Source organism: Calliopsis andreniformis, chromosome 6 (assembly GCF_051401765.1).
Source record: "Calliopsis andreniformis isolate RMS-2024a chromosome 6, iyCalAndr_principal, whole genome shotgun sequence".
NCBI lineage: Eukaryota > Metazoa > Arthropoda > Insecta > Hymenoptera > Andrenidae > Calliopsis > Calliopsis andreniformis.
Genome location: NC_135067.1, coordinates 5491671 through 5507191, shown reverse-complemented (window position 1 = coordinate 5507191; position 15521 = coordinate 5491671). Strand labels below are relative to the sequence as shown.

Below are 15521 nucleotides of genomic sequence, written 5' to 3'. Positions count from 1 at the left end.
TTGGTTGTTAATTCATATTCGAAGATCAATTCGCTAGTTTCACATAAAATAATTTTTTTACTCATTAAAAAAAATCAGGATACACAGAGTTAAAATTTAAAAAAATTCAAAAAGTAGAGCGATTCCCTTTGGCCTGTGAATGGCTCGTATGTCGTACAAATTACCTTTTTGGTACAATGGTTATGTGTAGAAGAATTTTTCTGAATAATTTTTCAATAATTCTAAAATGCATATGTACCATTTCTAGCTTAGAAATATAAATTTTCTAAGCATATAATTTTCATTTTCGTCTGCACAGTATTTCTGTAGATAAAACTATCTACATATTACCTACTCACACTAAATTTTCTATATTATTTAAACGTGCAAGATTTTACTCAAGGTTTGCTCTTTGCCAATTGTATCCAATGTATTATCTATAACACCGAAATCTATTTTCTCGCTGCATGATTTCACTAGCTAAAATGTACATGTTACTAAAGCGAAATATATATTCTGTGCATAGGTGCATATTCTCTGCAGATTAGAAACAGAAAGTCGTATTTGCTTTTTTAAAGTAAAATAAAAGAAATTGCGATGAAGATAGGTGAAAGAAGGTGTATGTATCGAAAGATGTAAATCTAGAAACGGCGAAATTCCACCTTTCACTTCTCTAAAAGAGAGAAGTTAGACGAAGTTTCGTATTTGTCAGCAGTTAGCGAGGGACAAATAATGTGCATCCACGTCTTAGAAAGTGCGTTCGATGCTTTCGATTCAGCCACTTTTCTAGCTAGACGTGTATGTATACCCGTTTATAGATTGAAACGAGACACGCTTTATACACGTGACGAAGGCCACGTACACTACAATTTTCTACTACGATTTATTGATTTCGTTTATATTCAAACATTCCGCGTTGACTCTTTTTGTCTCCGAATATTAATACATCACTGTAAAACCTCGATTATCCGGTTCGACTGATGGATGGATTATTCAAATAATCAAACAGGATTTTATTTGAATGCGAAGATCGATCAGAGATTGTACAATATCATAAACAAGAGAAAAATAACAATAAGAAGTACAGTATCATAAACAAGAGAAAAATAACAATAAGAAGTTATAGTATCTATTCTGTTACATACTTCTTTGTAATATTAACATATTAAAGCTCTTTTGAAATAAACATTTTTCCTTCTGCAAGTTCCAAGTTTGTAAGCAGTCCAATTAATTTAAGAAAAGAATTACTTTCAGATACTACAGATCATTGTTCTCATCTTTCAGTTTGATATTTAAGTACAAAATAAATAGATTTATGGTATGGAAATGAAAAGTTACTTTTACCATTTCAAAAAGAGAAGAAATATAAAATGGTGATTTTATGACTATTAAATAAGATCATTTTTTTACGTTATTTTGTAATTGAATGAATTGTCCTGAAATAATTTCTGATTCTATTATGTTAAATACGCCATAAGACTTCTAATTATCGTATAAAACGAGTTCTTGGCTTCCGATACGAAGTATGTATATTTCACGTACAGGCATGTCAAGTGTACTTTTATTTCATAAATTATTCTTACAAAGAAAAGAAAATAGTTTAACCGATTCATTGCTTCAACTTGTTATATTTTATCTTCTGTAATTCTTTTATTCGTAGCAGTTGAATATTGCATTTGTATTAAAATACTGTTAAATTTTTAAAAGTAACCCAATCAAAAGGTTAAAATACAATAGCTTCAGGAATTTGATTCTCTGGCAGATAAACATTTAAATACTATGACTATGCAAATATAAAACCTCACATATTCGAAGATGCGAATTATATTCGATATCTATCTTGATTTACAAATTACATACTAAAATCGAAGAAATTTTCGAAAAAGAAAAAAAAACAATCTACAGATTAGACTCACTGTTAGCTTCACTCTACAGCATAAATATTTGGCTACAGGTTGAGGCTAATTTAATTTTATCGTGAAAAGTATTACTTGTCTCTAAGAGGGGCTCGGCAGTTGTATAGTTTAAAAGTTTATATTCATATTGATGTGTAGTGTGTTTTAGATATAGCTCATATTTTAAACATTTTATGCGTAACGCAGGTACATACATCTATACATGACTACTCCTAGTAAAATATAAATCAATCATTCATTGACTGATTGCAAATCACCGATTTCTGATTACAGAATGCAAAAATTGATTCTGATCATTAATTTATCTCAATAACGATTGATTGATCAATTTTCTGCCGGAGGACGCCGTGTTATCCGTGACTCATATATTGTGATTCATTTGCAATACTCATGCAATTATTGAGGAAAATGCATTTTGTACAAAATGCATACAAAAGTAACAATAAATATTTTTCACTTCATGTGTAACAAAATTTTCTTTTAGTTTTATTTTTGCATATGCTTATTACCATATTTCTAATAGATACTCTTTTCATTTTTAATTTATTATATTTTAGCACTTGTTCTCGATAGGAATAGACTGAATAATTAATAAGTAAATACGAGCAGTAAAATTCTTCTATAAAAATTAGTTTAGAAACAAGTATAAGTATAAGAATCTATAAAATTTATTGTGTATAAAAATTGACCTGGTAAGCGTTTCTGATAGAATTGTTTATCCGCCTTTTAAGGGTTAATTATATAATATAATATAATAATATAACACATAGTATATAATATAATTTATAATAATATAATTATGTTATAATTATTATAATGATTATTTAAATAATTGTATTATAACTATTACAGTAAACACAATTGCGCTTAACAATCGACTCTAGAAGTAATCATATAAATATATATATAATTATATATAATATAATTATACATAATCATTATAATAAACATAAATAACATTATAATTATTTAAATACTAATTTAAATACTAATACTATTTAAATACTAATACTATTAAATACTATTTAAATACTAATTTAAATAATTATAGATTTATAGAATTATATACAAATTATATACAAAGACAATTGTGTTTAACAATCGATTACAGAAGTAATCATAAAACATTCGATTATGATTATTGCCGTATTCTGCTTTTCGCTCGGACCGTCTTAGTAATAATTTAGTATAGGAAAAGTAGTAAAAGTACAATATGGTTCATATGTAGCCCACGTGTCCTGAATGGCAACTTATGTGAAAACAACACTCACTGCATTAAATTGCCCAATCGTTCTATAGCCGATCACTCGAATGATATACATATCATTGATACATATCACTGAGAAAACTATCATAAGTCAAAAACAAACATTTTTTGAGTATACCAAAATAATTTTTTTTAAATCAATTATTATGTGGGATTAATTGCACGTTTTAATTGCACAATTGCTAAATTACTGCGTTATAAAATATAAGTTAGCTGAAATTTACTCTAATATTTATTGTCTAAAATTAGAAATTATGTGAAATCAATACAGGCTGTAATCAATGTAACCTACTATATTTTAAAGGGATGGTAGAAATTCAAAACTGAAACACAAAGTGTCCTATGATATAGTGTCCGATCTGCCTTCATTTTGCTACAATAATGCCTTAAAGTTATTATATTTGTATGCTAAACCAATAATCAGAGAATTGTATAGGTTTGCAGAAATAAAGCAAAAAAGTCTAAATATATTTTGTTGCATCTCTTATGGTTTATCTTTTATAAAGGTTTAAAAAAAATCCACGATCCATTTTTTACGAATATCTCGGATTTTTCAAGTTTTATAAAAGTTAAACCGTAAGACATACAATAAAATATTTCACGATCTTTTTACTCTTTTTCTGCCTTTCAATACACCTGTAAAATTACAGAATCCTCTGATTGTTAGTTTAGAACATAGATATGTTAACTTCGAGACATTATTATTGCAAAATGAAGACAGATCGAACACTATATCATAGGACATTTTGTGCTGCAATTCTGATCTATCACCACTTACAATATGGAAGGCACCCTCCACGCAGGGTGTTTGTATTTGGAAACCCTTCGAGTGTTGGCAGCATTTATTCTAAATGCTGTGAGCACTGCATGTAAGTGCTGCCAACACCCATTAGAGGGTTTCCAGTTAAACTGATCACCCTGTACTGTTAAATACTTCGCGCAATTAAATGAAATTAAAAGAATGTCGACTCCTGACAATTTTTCAGCGAGGCTGTGATATATTTTCTGAACCGCAGCTTTCATTCATGCAACGTGAGAACAGGAAATTCATTCATTTTTATTTTACACGTTCAGCTTTAATGAACGTAACACTAATGAGAATCTCGGACATTACGCTCAGAGAAATTCGTGCTAAATGTTGTAAACGTGCAACTGCTGAAGGTGAAGCATTGTGGTCGAGTCTAATCTCTGTAGTCTGCATTTTCATAATGATCAGTTATTCATTCCCTTTCTCTTACGAACACTCCTTGGCCCGTGTCATTACTCCGGACAGATGAAACAGAATCATTTCACATTGTCGTAATGCAAATTGATACTTATGACGTTATCACGAGACTAGGCTGTAGAGCTATTTATATACTGCCTTTAAAGTGAGATGACTCATAATCGTGTGCAATTTAGATGTATCACAATTGTGAAGAAGCTTTTGAAAGTTTTAAGTAAAATAAAAGATTCTAAATGTTTGTAACCGTTTTTTGTCGTGTGAATTGAAAGTCTATTTTCTATTTTCAAAATGTTTGCAAAATCATCATTTTTTTTTTCATGTTAAAGAACGTGTTAAGTGCAAAATAAAGAAATTTCGAGAGTGCAAAATTGTCAAAATTTTCTATTATGTCTGAAGTATATTGTTTTTCGTTATCATTTTTCTATAATGGTAGAATGTAGAAGAGTTGTTAGAATTCTGGTATCTAGGTTGAGCTCTTTTTTGTTACATTATGGAAACTTAGATGCATTTACAAATCAATGAAGCGATCGGTGTTAAACACGGTTTCATAATGAATTATACTTATACAATTCGATGTAAAGTTTTAATCTCGGCATTCACGATATGCTTATTTTCGAGAGCATGTATTTTGTTCACCAAGAAATTAAAATTCAAGTGACAGAAAGAAATCATAAAGTCAATTAGTATATGTATGCAAACTCTTCGGAATAAGTTATCAATGTTTTGACTAACAATTTGAAAATACATCAAGTTATTTCTCTTTTTGTAAGGAGGATGTTTATAAATTATATACATACAATATAGTATAATACTATACACAGTGCGAATTTTGTATAAATTGACAAAGCTTGTTGGAAGAATTAAAACAATTTGAATGAACACCAAATTTACGTAAAAGTTACTTATTTAGAAAAAAAATACGAAATTTAAAAAATTTTTTTTATGCAAAAGCATGACATGAAAATTAAATTCAAAATCAAAATTTAAATTGTTAAATAAAATGACTTGTACTTAAACAGTTCTCCAAGTTCTCTTTTAACTCACACTAAAATTAGGTCTTTAAATATGAATTTCATTCAAACAAATATATTCAGCTTTTGAAAACTGTTTTCTGGAAATCGATAGAAGTTTACTGCGAATTAAACTTTCAAGATATCGAAATTATCTTATGATTTTACACATAAAAAGGTACTTGCACGAAAAATTCAAAAGCTACTTATATTTATTAAGTAAAAAGATTAAATTATATTTTGTTCGACAAACAACGGCTAACTATGGCAATAAGGCAGGTAGTCGATCCTGAGAATAACAACTCACAAACGATTAGCTGATTGCATCACAACCTCTTACTTAGTTTGCTGCATTTACTCTTGCAATTATACAGTATGCAATCATATAATCAGCAATTATCACACAATCACATACACATAATTAAATAGACGAGGAAAGTTATTTCTGTTATTCGATAGAACAAAAAATTGCAAACTAATCCAAAGGAATGGAGGAGTCAGTTAACAGATTTACAGTGACTTCTATTAGCTTGTATAGTTTGTATAGTTATTTCTAGGCTTTGTATCTTAAATAATACTGTAAACATAAAAAGTAAATACGATAAAAAGTAGATAAGAAGTAAAGCTAATGTTGCAGTAAAAGTAACTGTTTGCATACTACTGTTTAAATATCGGAGGAAAAATGGCAAAGGCAAATATACCAATATTATATATTACATATTATAGCCGTAAGAAACGTTGTTATGACATAAATACGATAAAAAATGCAACAAAAACTGATTAAGACAAAATAATGCTCGTTTTGAAATGTCAACACATAAGTGTAGATAAATGTACATCAAAAACTAAACTTTTTAGAAATGATCGCGCAGCGACCTTAGGTCACTTCGCTTGGAATGATCTCTGTGTTTTGGTATATTTCGCGATCCTATGCGTCAAATTTAAAGCACTCGAAATTTATTAACTTAATTAATCGTCTAACTATAAATTTGATCTTACTGACAAAATCTGTCTCACATTTTTTATTCGCAAAATATTGGTTCGTTTACACTTTCAATTTCCCAAGTGGCTAACAATGTTACCCACGCATCCATCTAACCGTTAATAACAATTTAAGGTAAATGTCCCATGCTAAACACTGACATTAATTTTATTCAATTTTAGGATTAAATTCTAATGTATTAGTGTTACAAAGTGTCATAAAACAGTATCCTCACTTTCTTGGACCTCGTGATTAAAGTATCGGGACATACAGTTTTAGGTCGTTTACGTACAGGGATATTTGACATCTTAAGCGTATTGGGACATTTACCTTACTAAAAGACTGATACTAATTGGTTTCACAGCCAATTGTCTATGTCTATTGCAACTTGCAGTTAGCCTGTGGTTTGTAATAAAGGTGAAAGGAAAAACTTCGCTGAGTCTTCGTGGTTCTGATTGCATTGTCTAAAATAAAAGCACGCATTGCGGACCTGATTCAAAGAAAGGTGGACATCTTTTTATCTGCACACTAGACACGACACAGAAGAGCCAGTCTTTTCAAAAACCACCAGAGAAGCAGAAGGAGACGACTCACGTCGAAGTTACCTTAGGGAGAATAATGATCCAGTCGCTACTGACAGTAAGTTAACCCAGTCGCGATCTCCTTCTGCTTATCTGATTGGTCGTTACGTCTTAACCTGGCGCATCACCAATCTGCAACGATTTTTGGCGATTTTCAGCTTAAAATCATGTTCAAATATTGTAAATTTCTTAAACATGTTAAACTGTTGAACTAAATTTGAGTCTTAAAACGATGTACAGCAAATTGTGATTGTTAATGGCCTGCAAGGGTTGATGCAATCTTGAAAATTCGATTTAAGAAAAAAACTACTATCCTAGGTCTTTTAAGTATTTCTTTTCTTTTTTAACCACTAACTGATAAAAAGTGATGAAAATACTTTGTATCCTATACGTTGTGTCCTATAAGAAGTCTCTTGGAAAGCATTAGGGACAATGCTTTTCAGGGGACTTTTCATGAGACACATCAGGATGTTCTGAAATTTATGGTACAAATTGAGTTAGTGAGATTCTGTGACTCAAAATAAGACGAAAATAAAGAAGAATGAAATTGTGTGAGAGGTTCGTTTTCAAAAGAATGTATGTGAAAACTAGTCGAGTACACATGCATCTAACTAATAAATAACTGATATTACTGATTTCATTTCAAACCGCTGCTGTGATCGAGACGAGCCGACAATAAGCCCTGCAATTGTATGGTTGTATCAAATCGGTCACAGCAGGATTTGCAGTGAAATCCATAACACCAGTTATTAGTTAGATGCATGTGTACTTGACTACTTTTCAAATGCATTTTACTTGAAAATGAAGCCTCCCACACAATTTCGTTATTCTTGATTTTCATCGTATTTTGAGCCATAGAATCTCTCTGATCCAATTTATACCATCAATTTTGGAATACTTTCTGTAGTACATATTTTCCCTATACCCAGCACTATCGCCAGTATTCTGTTTCTTTAAATCATACGAAAAAAAAGGTCACATAGGCTTTGCAAAAATCTCCTAAGTAGATTTAAGCAGAATCAGATTTTTGTAGAATCTGTTACAGACTTTGCAAAATTAATAAAGATCGCTTGACTATAGGAAGCGTAACTTTATTAAATTAACAAAGTCGACTCTTACTGATTCTATCAAAATCAGACCTGTTACTTTCAGTAGTACTTTCAATAGAGTACTTTCATAAACTCTACAAGAGACTTCAATAACTCCAGCTTTTCTCAGACTTTTTTCCGTGCAGACCTAAATCGACTGGGATTACTCTTTACAAACCTGACGTTATCCTACTATTTTTCGAAAATTCGGCAAAACTAATAATGAGCGACAACTGGCATTTAAAAGGCAGACAAAATACATACTTAGATGCCAGGCACAGATTTCGCCGAATTTAAAAAATTCAATTTCGTCTCCCCTATTTGATGAAACGAATCCAAACTTTGGAGTAGCGCAAGTACTTTGCAATAACGACACAAATAACTGTCATAAACAAGACCAGTAAAGTATTCCTAATATCTTACGAAAACTCGCAAGATGCTCGAATAATGGTCTCAAGTTTCACATCGTCGCTTTAAATATCCTTACAGCCCGACCTGTTCTCTATCGATTTGCTCCTAACGGATGTTCGCGATTCGAGAATTCGAAATATGTACCTTTTCTGCATCGTCTCCTTCAAATTTATCTCTAATATAAAACCTGTTTTCCGAATCAGAAACGCATCCTGTTATTCAAAAACATCGACGTGTGCCACTTACCCAGATGCAAATAGTCTCGTGGAGCATGCACTCGAGCAGTTCCTTCAGATGCATCGCGAGATTCCTCGGATCGCCGTCCTCGTCGTCTATGACTGCATCCATTTCCGACTCCACGTACGTACGATTACTCTTCCAGCCGGGATCTTTGATTATTTGAACGGCATAATACACCGAGCAAGAGAGCACGGCGAAGCTGATCGCCATGTAAACCCGCAGGCTCGGGATCGGAAGTCGGTCCAAGAATTCCATCGGCATCTTTGCGTTCGTTACTTTATCCTATTCCTGAAAGCACACGTGTTGTTCGATTATACAGAGCGTCTCATAATAATTGGGCAATACTTCAGCATTTAAAAACAGCGAAAAAGGTTCATGTAAAGGTATGTTCTATTTGAGTTTAGGTGAACCTGTAGATTAGTCACATCACCGCTGACTTCAGTGATCTTTGGGTATATTATAGACGACCAGATTTTGAACTACTTCTTCATCTACGTACAATAGGCGGTTGACTTTAGTTTTAAAGTTATAAGCAAAAATCGAAATCTAAGATGGTGTTAATAAGTTGACTCAGTGGACAAGTTCAAAAGAAAATCTCCCATGCGACCCAACAGCTTATAAGGACTCGGTGGGTCTACGTTGACCCAGTGGACAAGTACAAAAAAAATCCCCCAGGCGACCCAACACCTCATGAGGACCCAGTGATTCTAAGTTGACCCAGTGGAAAAAGGTAACGTACACTGAACTATCCTCGAAACATAGAATGCAAGGAAATTAGATTTAGGTTACCTTTGTCCATTGGGTCGTTATAGGGTGTTGGGTCGTCTGAGGGATCTTTTTTGAACTTGTCTACTGAGTCAACTTAATCCACTAAGTGAAGGTTTCGAAAACAATGCTAGAGTTTGATAGTTAAAGCCAAATAGTCCACCCTTTATAATTTTGATTGTCAGATCCTGTGCTATATTTGTAAAAACAGCAGAAAAGCGGCCATCGCGTCGCATAGTGACGCATACGCTGCCATGGACGCGTACATATAACCAGAATTGTAGTAGAAGCAACAGTTTTTTTGCGAATACCTCGGAGAAACTAAGGCCAACCGCCTATTATATGTATGGGAGAAAGTTGTTCAGAATGATAAACTTAACAATGTATTCAAAGGTCATCGAAATCAGTAGTAGTGTGACAAATCTGCTTCACCTCATTTTGTTTATGAGACCTAGTTTTGTGTTCTGTTATTTCGTCGCTCAAAATAAGTACTTTGCATTTCAACACATGCCTGGAATCATCTTGTTATGGATGTGACTACTCTTCCAATACTCCTTGATGTTCCCCGGATTTGTTAAAACTCTTGTTTAATTTTATGTCAGAGTATTTTAACATTTTCAACAGGCTTTGCATACACATTACAGATTTTTAGTATCTCTACATATATTGTAAGGAAGGTCAAATAGGACATGTGTTTACATGAATTTCTTTCATTATTTTTAGGTTCTGAATCAGTCCCTGAAGTATTGCCCACTTATTACGAGACACCTTGTATACTAGTTACTGTACTCATTGTCTCAGTTTAGATGATCATGCTGTATGATGCATGAAGGGAAAAGAGGATGCACGAGGAGTCATTTTTCATGATTTTGTGGCATATTTTGATATGAAACTGAAATAATAAATATATTGCATATATATTAAAAAAGGACACAACTCAAAAAATGCTCAACATTTTTTTTACCAAGCAGTTCAGTAAACCAATTTGTATTTACCACAAATATTTTAACAGTTGCACTTTAAAATTCTGCAGTCTATTAAAAAAAAGTCTTCAAATATGAAGTACACAAATTATTTAAATAATTTCTATAGAATTATTCATTGTAAATAATGAGTAAGTATTCTTCAGGTAACTTATACGAATAAAGTTTCATTAATTTCTATTCTAAATTCTTTTTGTCAATACTATTTGTGTAGTAAATGATTTTTTTTTAACCGTATAAATAATTTCTTGCTAAAGGAGATATTTGTTTGAATTATGTCACTTTTAACATATATGTACGATGTGGAAATAATAAATGCAATTAACCCATAACTACTGACATGGAGTCTATCAGTACAGTTTATACTGACAGACTTCATGTGATATATTTTCATTATTGTTTTCATATAAATTCGAAAGACTTTATAATACAAGTTAGAATTATATGTCAAACCTCGTTTCCAAATTCCAATTAATACCAAATTAATTTTGAAACCATTTAATATCATTAGGTTTTAATCAGTCTTTGTATCTTAAGATGTCCGTAGTTGAGGGTTAAAGATTTATTGGTATTGGTTAAAAGAAGGGATGTCCCCATTTACTACTACCGAGTGACGCTACAGTACTGAAATATCTATGCTACAAAAGAGTAATTATTATCCAAATAGTTATTAGTCAATTTCTCCTGTTTATTAATGTTTATTAATGTCTATTATACGTAATAGAAAAAAGATTCGAAACTAAACGATTAATCAAATTCTGTAGCGCAAGTCATAGATATGTAAATACGAATTATGTTGCGCAGAAGAACAGCGCGCAGCAAGTATATCTGCGCAGTGCATAATAAGCGCACCTGCGCGCGCGTTATGAATGTGGGATCGCAGTTGCATAGCGATGCAGCGCGTGTTATGTCACAGAGCAAAAATTAATTAAAATAAACAAGAAAATGTTATATGAACATAATATAGGTCGTTTGAAGCCTTATTAAAAAAATGACTAAAATACGAAACTAATAGTAACATATGTAGGGTAATAGTAATATGTGTAACGATACATATAGAAAAGTAACGCTAATATATTCAATGACATAGCAAGAGCGTTTTTTTTTACCAGATCGGTTGACTGGAAATATATATGTAAATTTTTACATTTTCCAAGAAAGGAACTACCATATCTTTTAATACACTTATTCTTTTCTGTTCAGAACACCTGGATGAAACTGAGTAAGCGCCCGATACATTATTAAATAATCTTTTTAGAGATGGATAGATCGAGAGGAAGTAAATACTTTGGCTTTATTCTACCTTTGATGACCTCCAACAGCAAACATATCTCGCTCGAACAGACTAACAATAAATGTAAATACATATTACTAATCTAATCAGTAACCGCTGCCCACTACACTCTATACAGTAACCACTGCTCTATTAGATATTGTTTCCTTCATATTTCCTTCTTTTGTCATAACTTCTTCATACAGTTTTAAACTACCTACGTTCATCTAATATTTTCTTTTTATTTACACTCATAGAATGTGCTGACAAAATTTAGCTGTTAATGCCTAAAACTAAAAATAATGATACGTGTCGGTAAATATTAATACAGTTTATCTACTTTGTATACTTCTTCCGCAAGAACAAAAACTATATTTTTGTAATGTTAAGCTTGAACAAATGCAAATCTTAAACGTAGCAATTTGCGAAATTAAAATTTCCTTCCAGTGAAACGAAAAATTCTATTTGTAAAATAGTGGTTTGAGGATTCATAGTGATTTAATATTTTTACGATGGTTAGTACAACACTGCAGATTTCTCACTATAGTTTACTGTGGTTCATCAAATTGTAGCATTTTCATTCGGTCAGATTTCTATGAGAAGCAAAAAGGTTTCTCCATCGTTACTAAGTACATAAAATCAATAGCTTATGCGTTATATTGTGTAGCACTTATTTCGGGACACTTTGTACATTGCTAGTTGTGGGCGTTTAAAAATTTCCGACCTTCGGAAACTTTTATCAGGCGTGCTAGTTTCAAAGGTGATGCAACCAATGATATACAAGTTGTACGTGTTTTTCATGTTATATGGATTATTTATTAACGTGTTACAACAAAAATCCTCAAATTTTCGTGTACCAAAATGATAGCTTTAACGATACACACGACAGCTGTCGACAGAAAGCATTGCCAGTGCCAAAAGTAATTTTGTAGTCGTTCGTCATAGTTTTGAATAAATATTCTTAACGAAAAGGAACACGCAGATCTTTTTATTATTTCCCTCCAATGAATATTATTTTTAGAAGTAAATAAACGTGGTACCGGTATCATTGCTTGCCTCCATTAGTCTTCATTATTTTAAATTTGTATATTATCAGTCATTGTAAGTATATAACAGTCATTAATTAGATGTGTATTTATCACTGCTTCTTCATATGTATTATTACTGTCTTATTACATTTTTAGCACTTGATATTTAGTATTTAGTTATCTTAGAACAAACAGCATCATAATTTTCTACATTTTGCTGTATCTTCAAAAAATCGATAACTTACAGTAATTAATTTTTTGTGAATGAAAAAAAAAGAAACATTTTTTAATACTTCAAGTTTCTGAGAAACTGAATATTTTAATACTAAAAACTCTGTAGATAACTGAATACACTATAAAAAACGAATTTTAATTGTCGTGCTTCTATGACAGTCGTTTTTTGCGAGAATGAGAAAAAATAAACGCAAACAGTTCATCACTTTTATGCAAGAGATGATTCAACAACTTCTTCGAAATGTTTTATAATTACTCTTCACACTCGTTTACAGAAGTTTATGCAAATATTCTCGAAATAACCAAATCGAATTATCATAATTTCTGTTTTTAAATCAAACGATAAGGAATAATGTCAAGAACACGCGTGCCCTTGAAATCTCACGATCACGTTCTAAACCGAAGGCTTTGAAACAGATTAGAAGTTCGTGTCAATCACCTCGCGCATCCTTTTCCCATATACTCCATTCATTTCACGATGAATCATATCGTTCGATCATCATGAACTCAATAACCATAACATGTATTCGCGTAAACGTTCGTTTTGTTTATCAACTTAATCTTTTGTCTCGATCAATTCTGTATTTACCGTAATCAGGTTAATCACACGCGGATCTCCATTCATCAGCTCGTTCTCTCAGAACTGATTATCACACAAATGTCTGGTTATTCACGTATGTTAATTTCACAAACCTCGATCTTGTTTTAAACCTTAGACACTGACAGATACATTAAACGTTCTAATTAAAATTCCTTAGCAATAAAACGCACTTAATATAAATATTCATTCCGGAAATACTGAGGGTTAATGTGCATTGAGAATTAGACTAGTTACAACTATGATTTATTAGTAATAAAATATATCTAATATTTTCAACACTTCCATCGTAATTTTTCATTAATTTGGATTGCATACATATTATTTGGCTATTCACGTATTTATGCTAATTTAACAACATTCTAAATTTTCAACACTGGATCGCATTAAACGTTTCGGCAAATATTAATTATTAAACTCTGTTTAATATCTTGATCTCACGACTAAGTTTACCACCTTCGTTATCAGTGATTCTTCAGTCCTTCGCATCACACAGATACTTGTTTATCCATGTGTGTACTTAAGTACGTTAATTTAAATTATCACACTTTTATTTCAATGTTCCAACGCGGAATATTCAATGAAACGTTTTTAACTATCATCAATCGCTAATAAACTGTATTTAATATTTCAATTACGCAATGAATTTACCACTTTGCGTACCGTTTTTAGGAACGATATGTGCACAGAATTTGTTTATCCACGTATGTATCTAAATTAACCTACAAACCTATACACGTCTAATTCAATTTTCTGAAGCAGAAAATTCCTTCCAACGCATCAACTGACAGCACTAATTAAACTCTGCTCAATATCTCCACTCTACAACACAAACGACTTGTCACCAATTCTTTCCTACACGAGCAGTCAACCCACGTAACCCACGTTACCTCACCAAACCGCACACTCCTTCAATTTCTCAACATCGAAACGATTGAAACCCCCTCGAAACGATCCACCCACCATCCTCCCGAAAAACACTCGCCAACATCTCCATTTGAAATCACAAATTCTCTACTTCTTCCCCGAACCTCATCCCTCTGCATTACCTGCAGTCCCTTCGATCACGCAGCGTAGGTCCTATCGTTCGATTTCCGCCACCGAAACGCACCGTGTCGTACATGCCTCTCGTTCCACGTCGAACAACACTCGGCACGATCAGCCTGGATCAACCTGGATCAACTTGGATCAACCTGGATCAACCGTGCTCGACGCGACACGGTCCTATGAAGAGACGACAGCGTCGATACGAGCAAGTGGACTCACCTGGAATCGACGATTCGAACACGTTGCCCTTAATCCATCGCCGAAGCCGCGAGAGACGTCCTCGAATGTGGAAGAAGCCGGCTCGTGGCCTCGCTCAACGCATATCCGCACCGTGATCGAAGGCTGAACGAAAGCGGGATGGAAGGCGACCGGAAGGCGACCGAGAGGCGACCGAGAGGCGACCGAAAAACGCGAGCTTTCTCGCACGAAATCGTCCACCAACTGACGCCGCCTCGCGAGAGGTTTTACATGGCACACGTGCGAATCGGCTCGTCGAGCTACCACGCACCGAGGAATTCCGAGCTGGCCGACGGTTCTTATCGCTAATCGTACCGCTTTCGAGAAGCGACGGGATATTATTGCGACACAATATGACACAATGTGTTACAACCGCAGTGCTCGAAACCGCTGAGGAGACTGAGCGACACAGTCGATAAAGAAGTATCGATTGGGCAGGGTACTGGGGAGTGGGGGGTAGATTGGATAGAGTGCTTCTGCGGACGTTATTGATTTTGCGCGCGAAAATTTGAATCCTTGCGCGCACGGCGACGCGCTGAGCGAGCGGCGGTGGACGAAAGTCGGCGAATTGAGGTCTGAAATTCGTGGCTTGTTATGTTTTAAGCAGTCTGCTGTGTTTCATGAGTATATTTGTTATGGAGAAATGGCAGTATTTTG

General features: G+C 33.2%; 1 protein-coding gene across 2 annotated transcripts in view; it reads right to left on the bottom strand.

Moving 5' to 3' along the window:
- The window catches only part of LOC143180287 (E3 ubiquitin-protein ligase AMFR), a 30452-nt gene extending 15203 nt beyond the window's left edge, over positions 1–15249 (bottom strand). The window contains exons 1-3 of one of the 2 annotated variants that reach the window (XM_076379911.1): positions 14847–15249; positions 14630–14753; positions 8706–8987 (exon numbers count right to left, since the gene is read on the bottom strand). In XM_076379911.1, coding sequence (XP_076236026.1) covers positions 8706–8960 — 255 coding nt within the window. In that variant the 5' untranslated portion in view covers positions 8961–8987; positions 14630–14753; positions 14847–15249. The remainder of the gene's footprint in view (positions 1–8705; positions 8988–14629; positions 14754–14846) is intronic. The other variant, XM_076379910.1, reaches the window with a different exon arrangement.
- Positions 15250–15521: the final 272 nt, after the last annotated feature.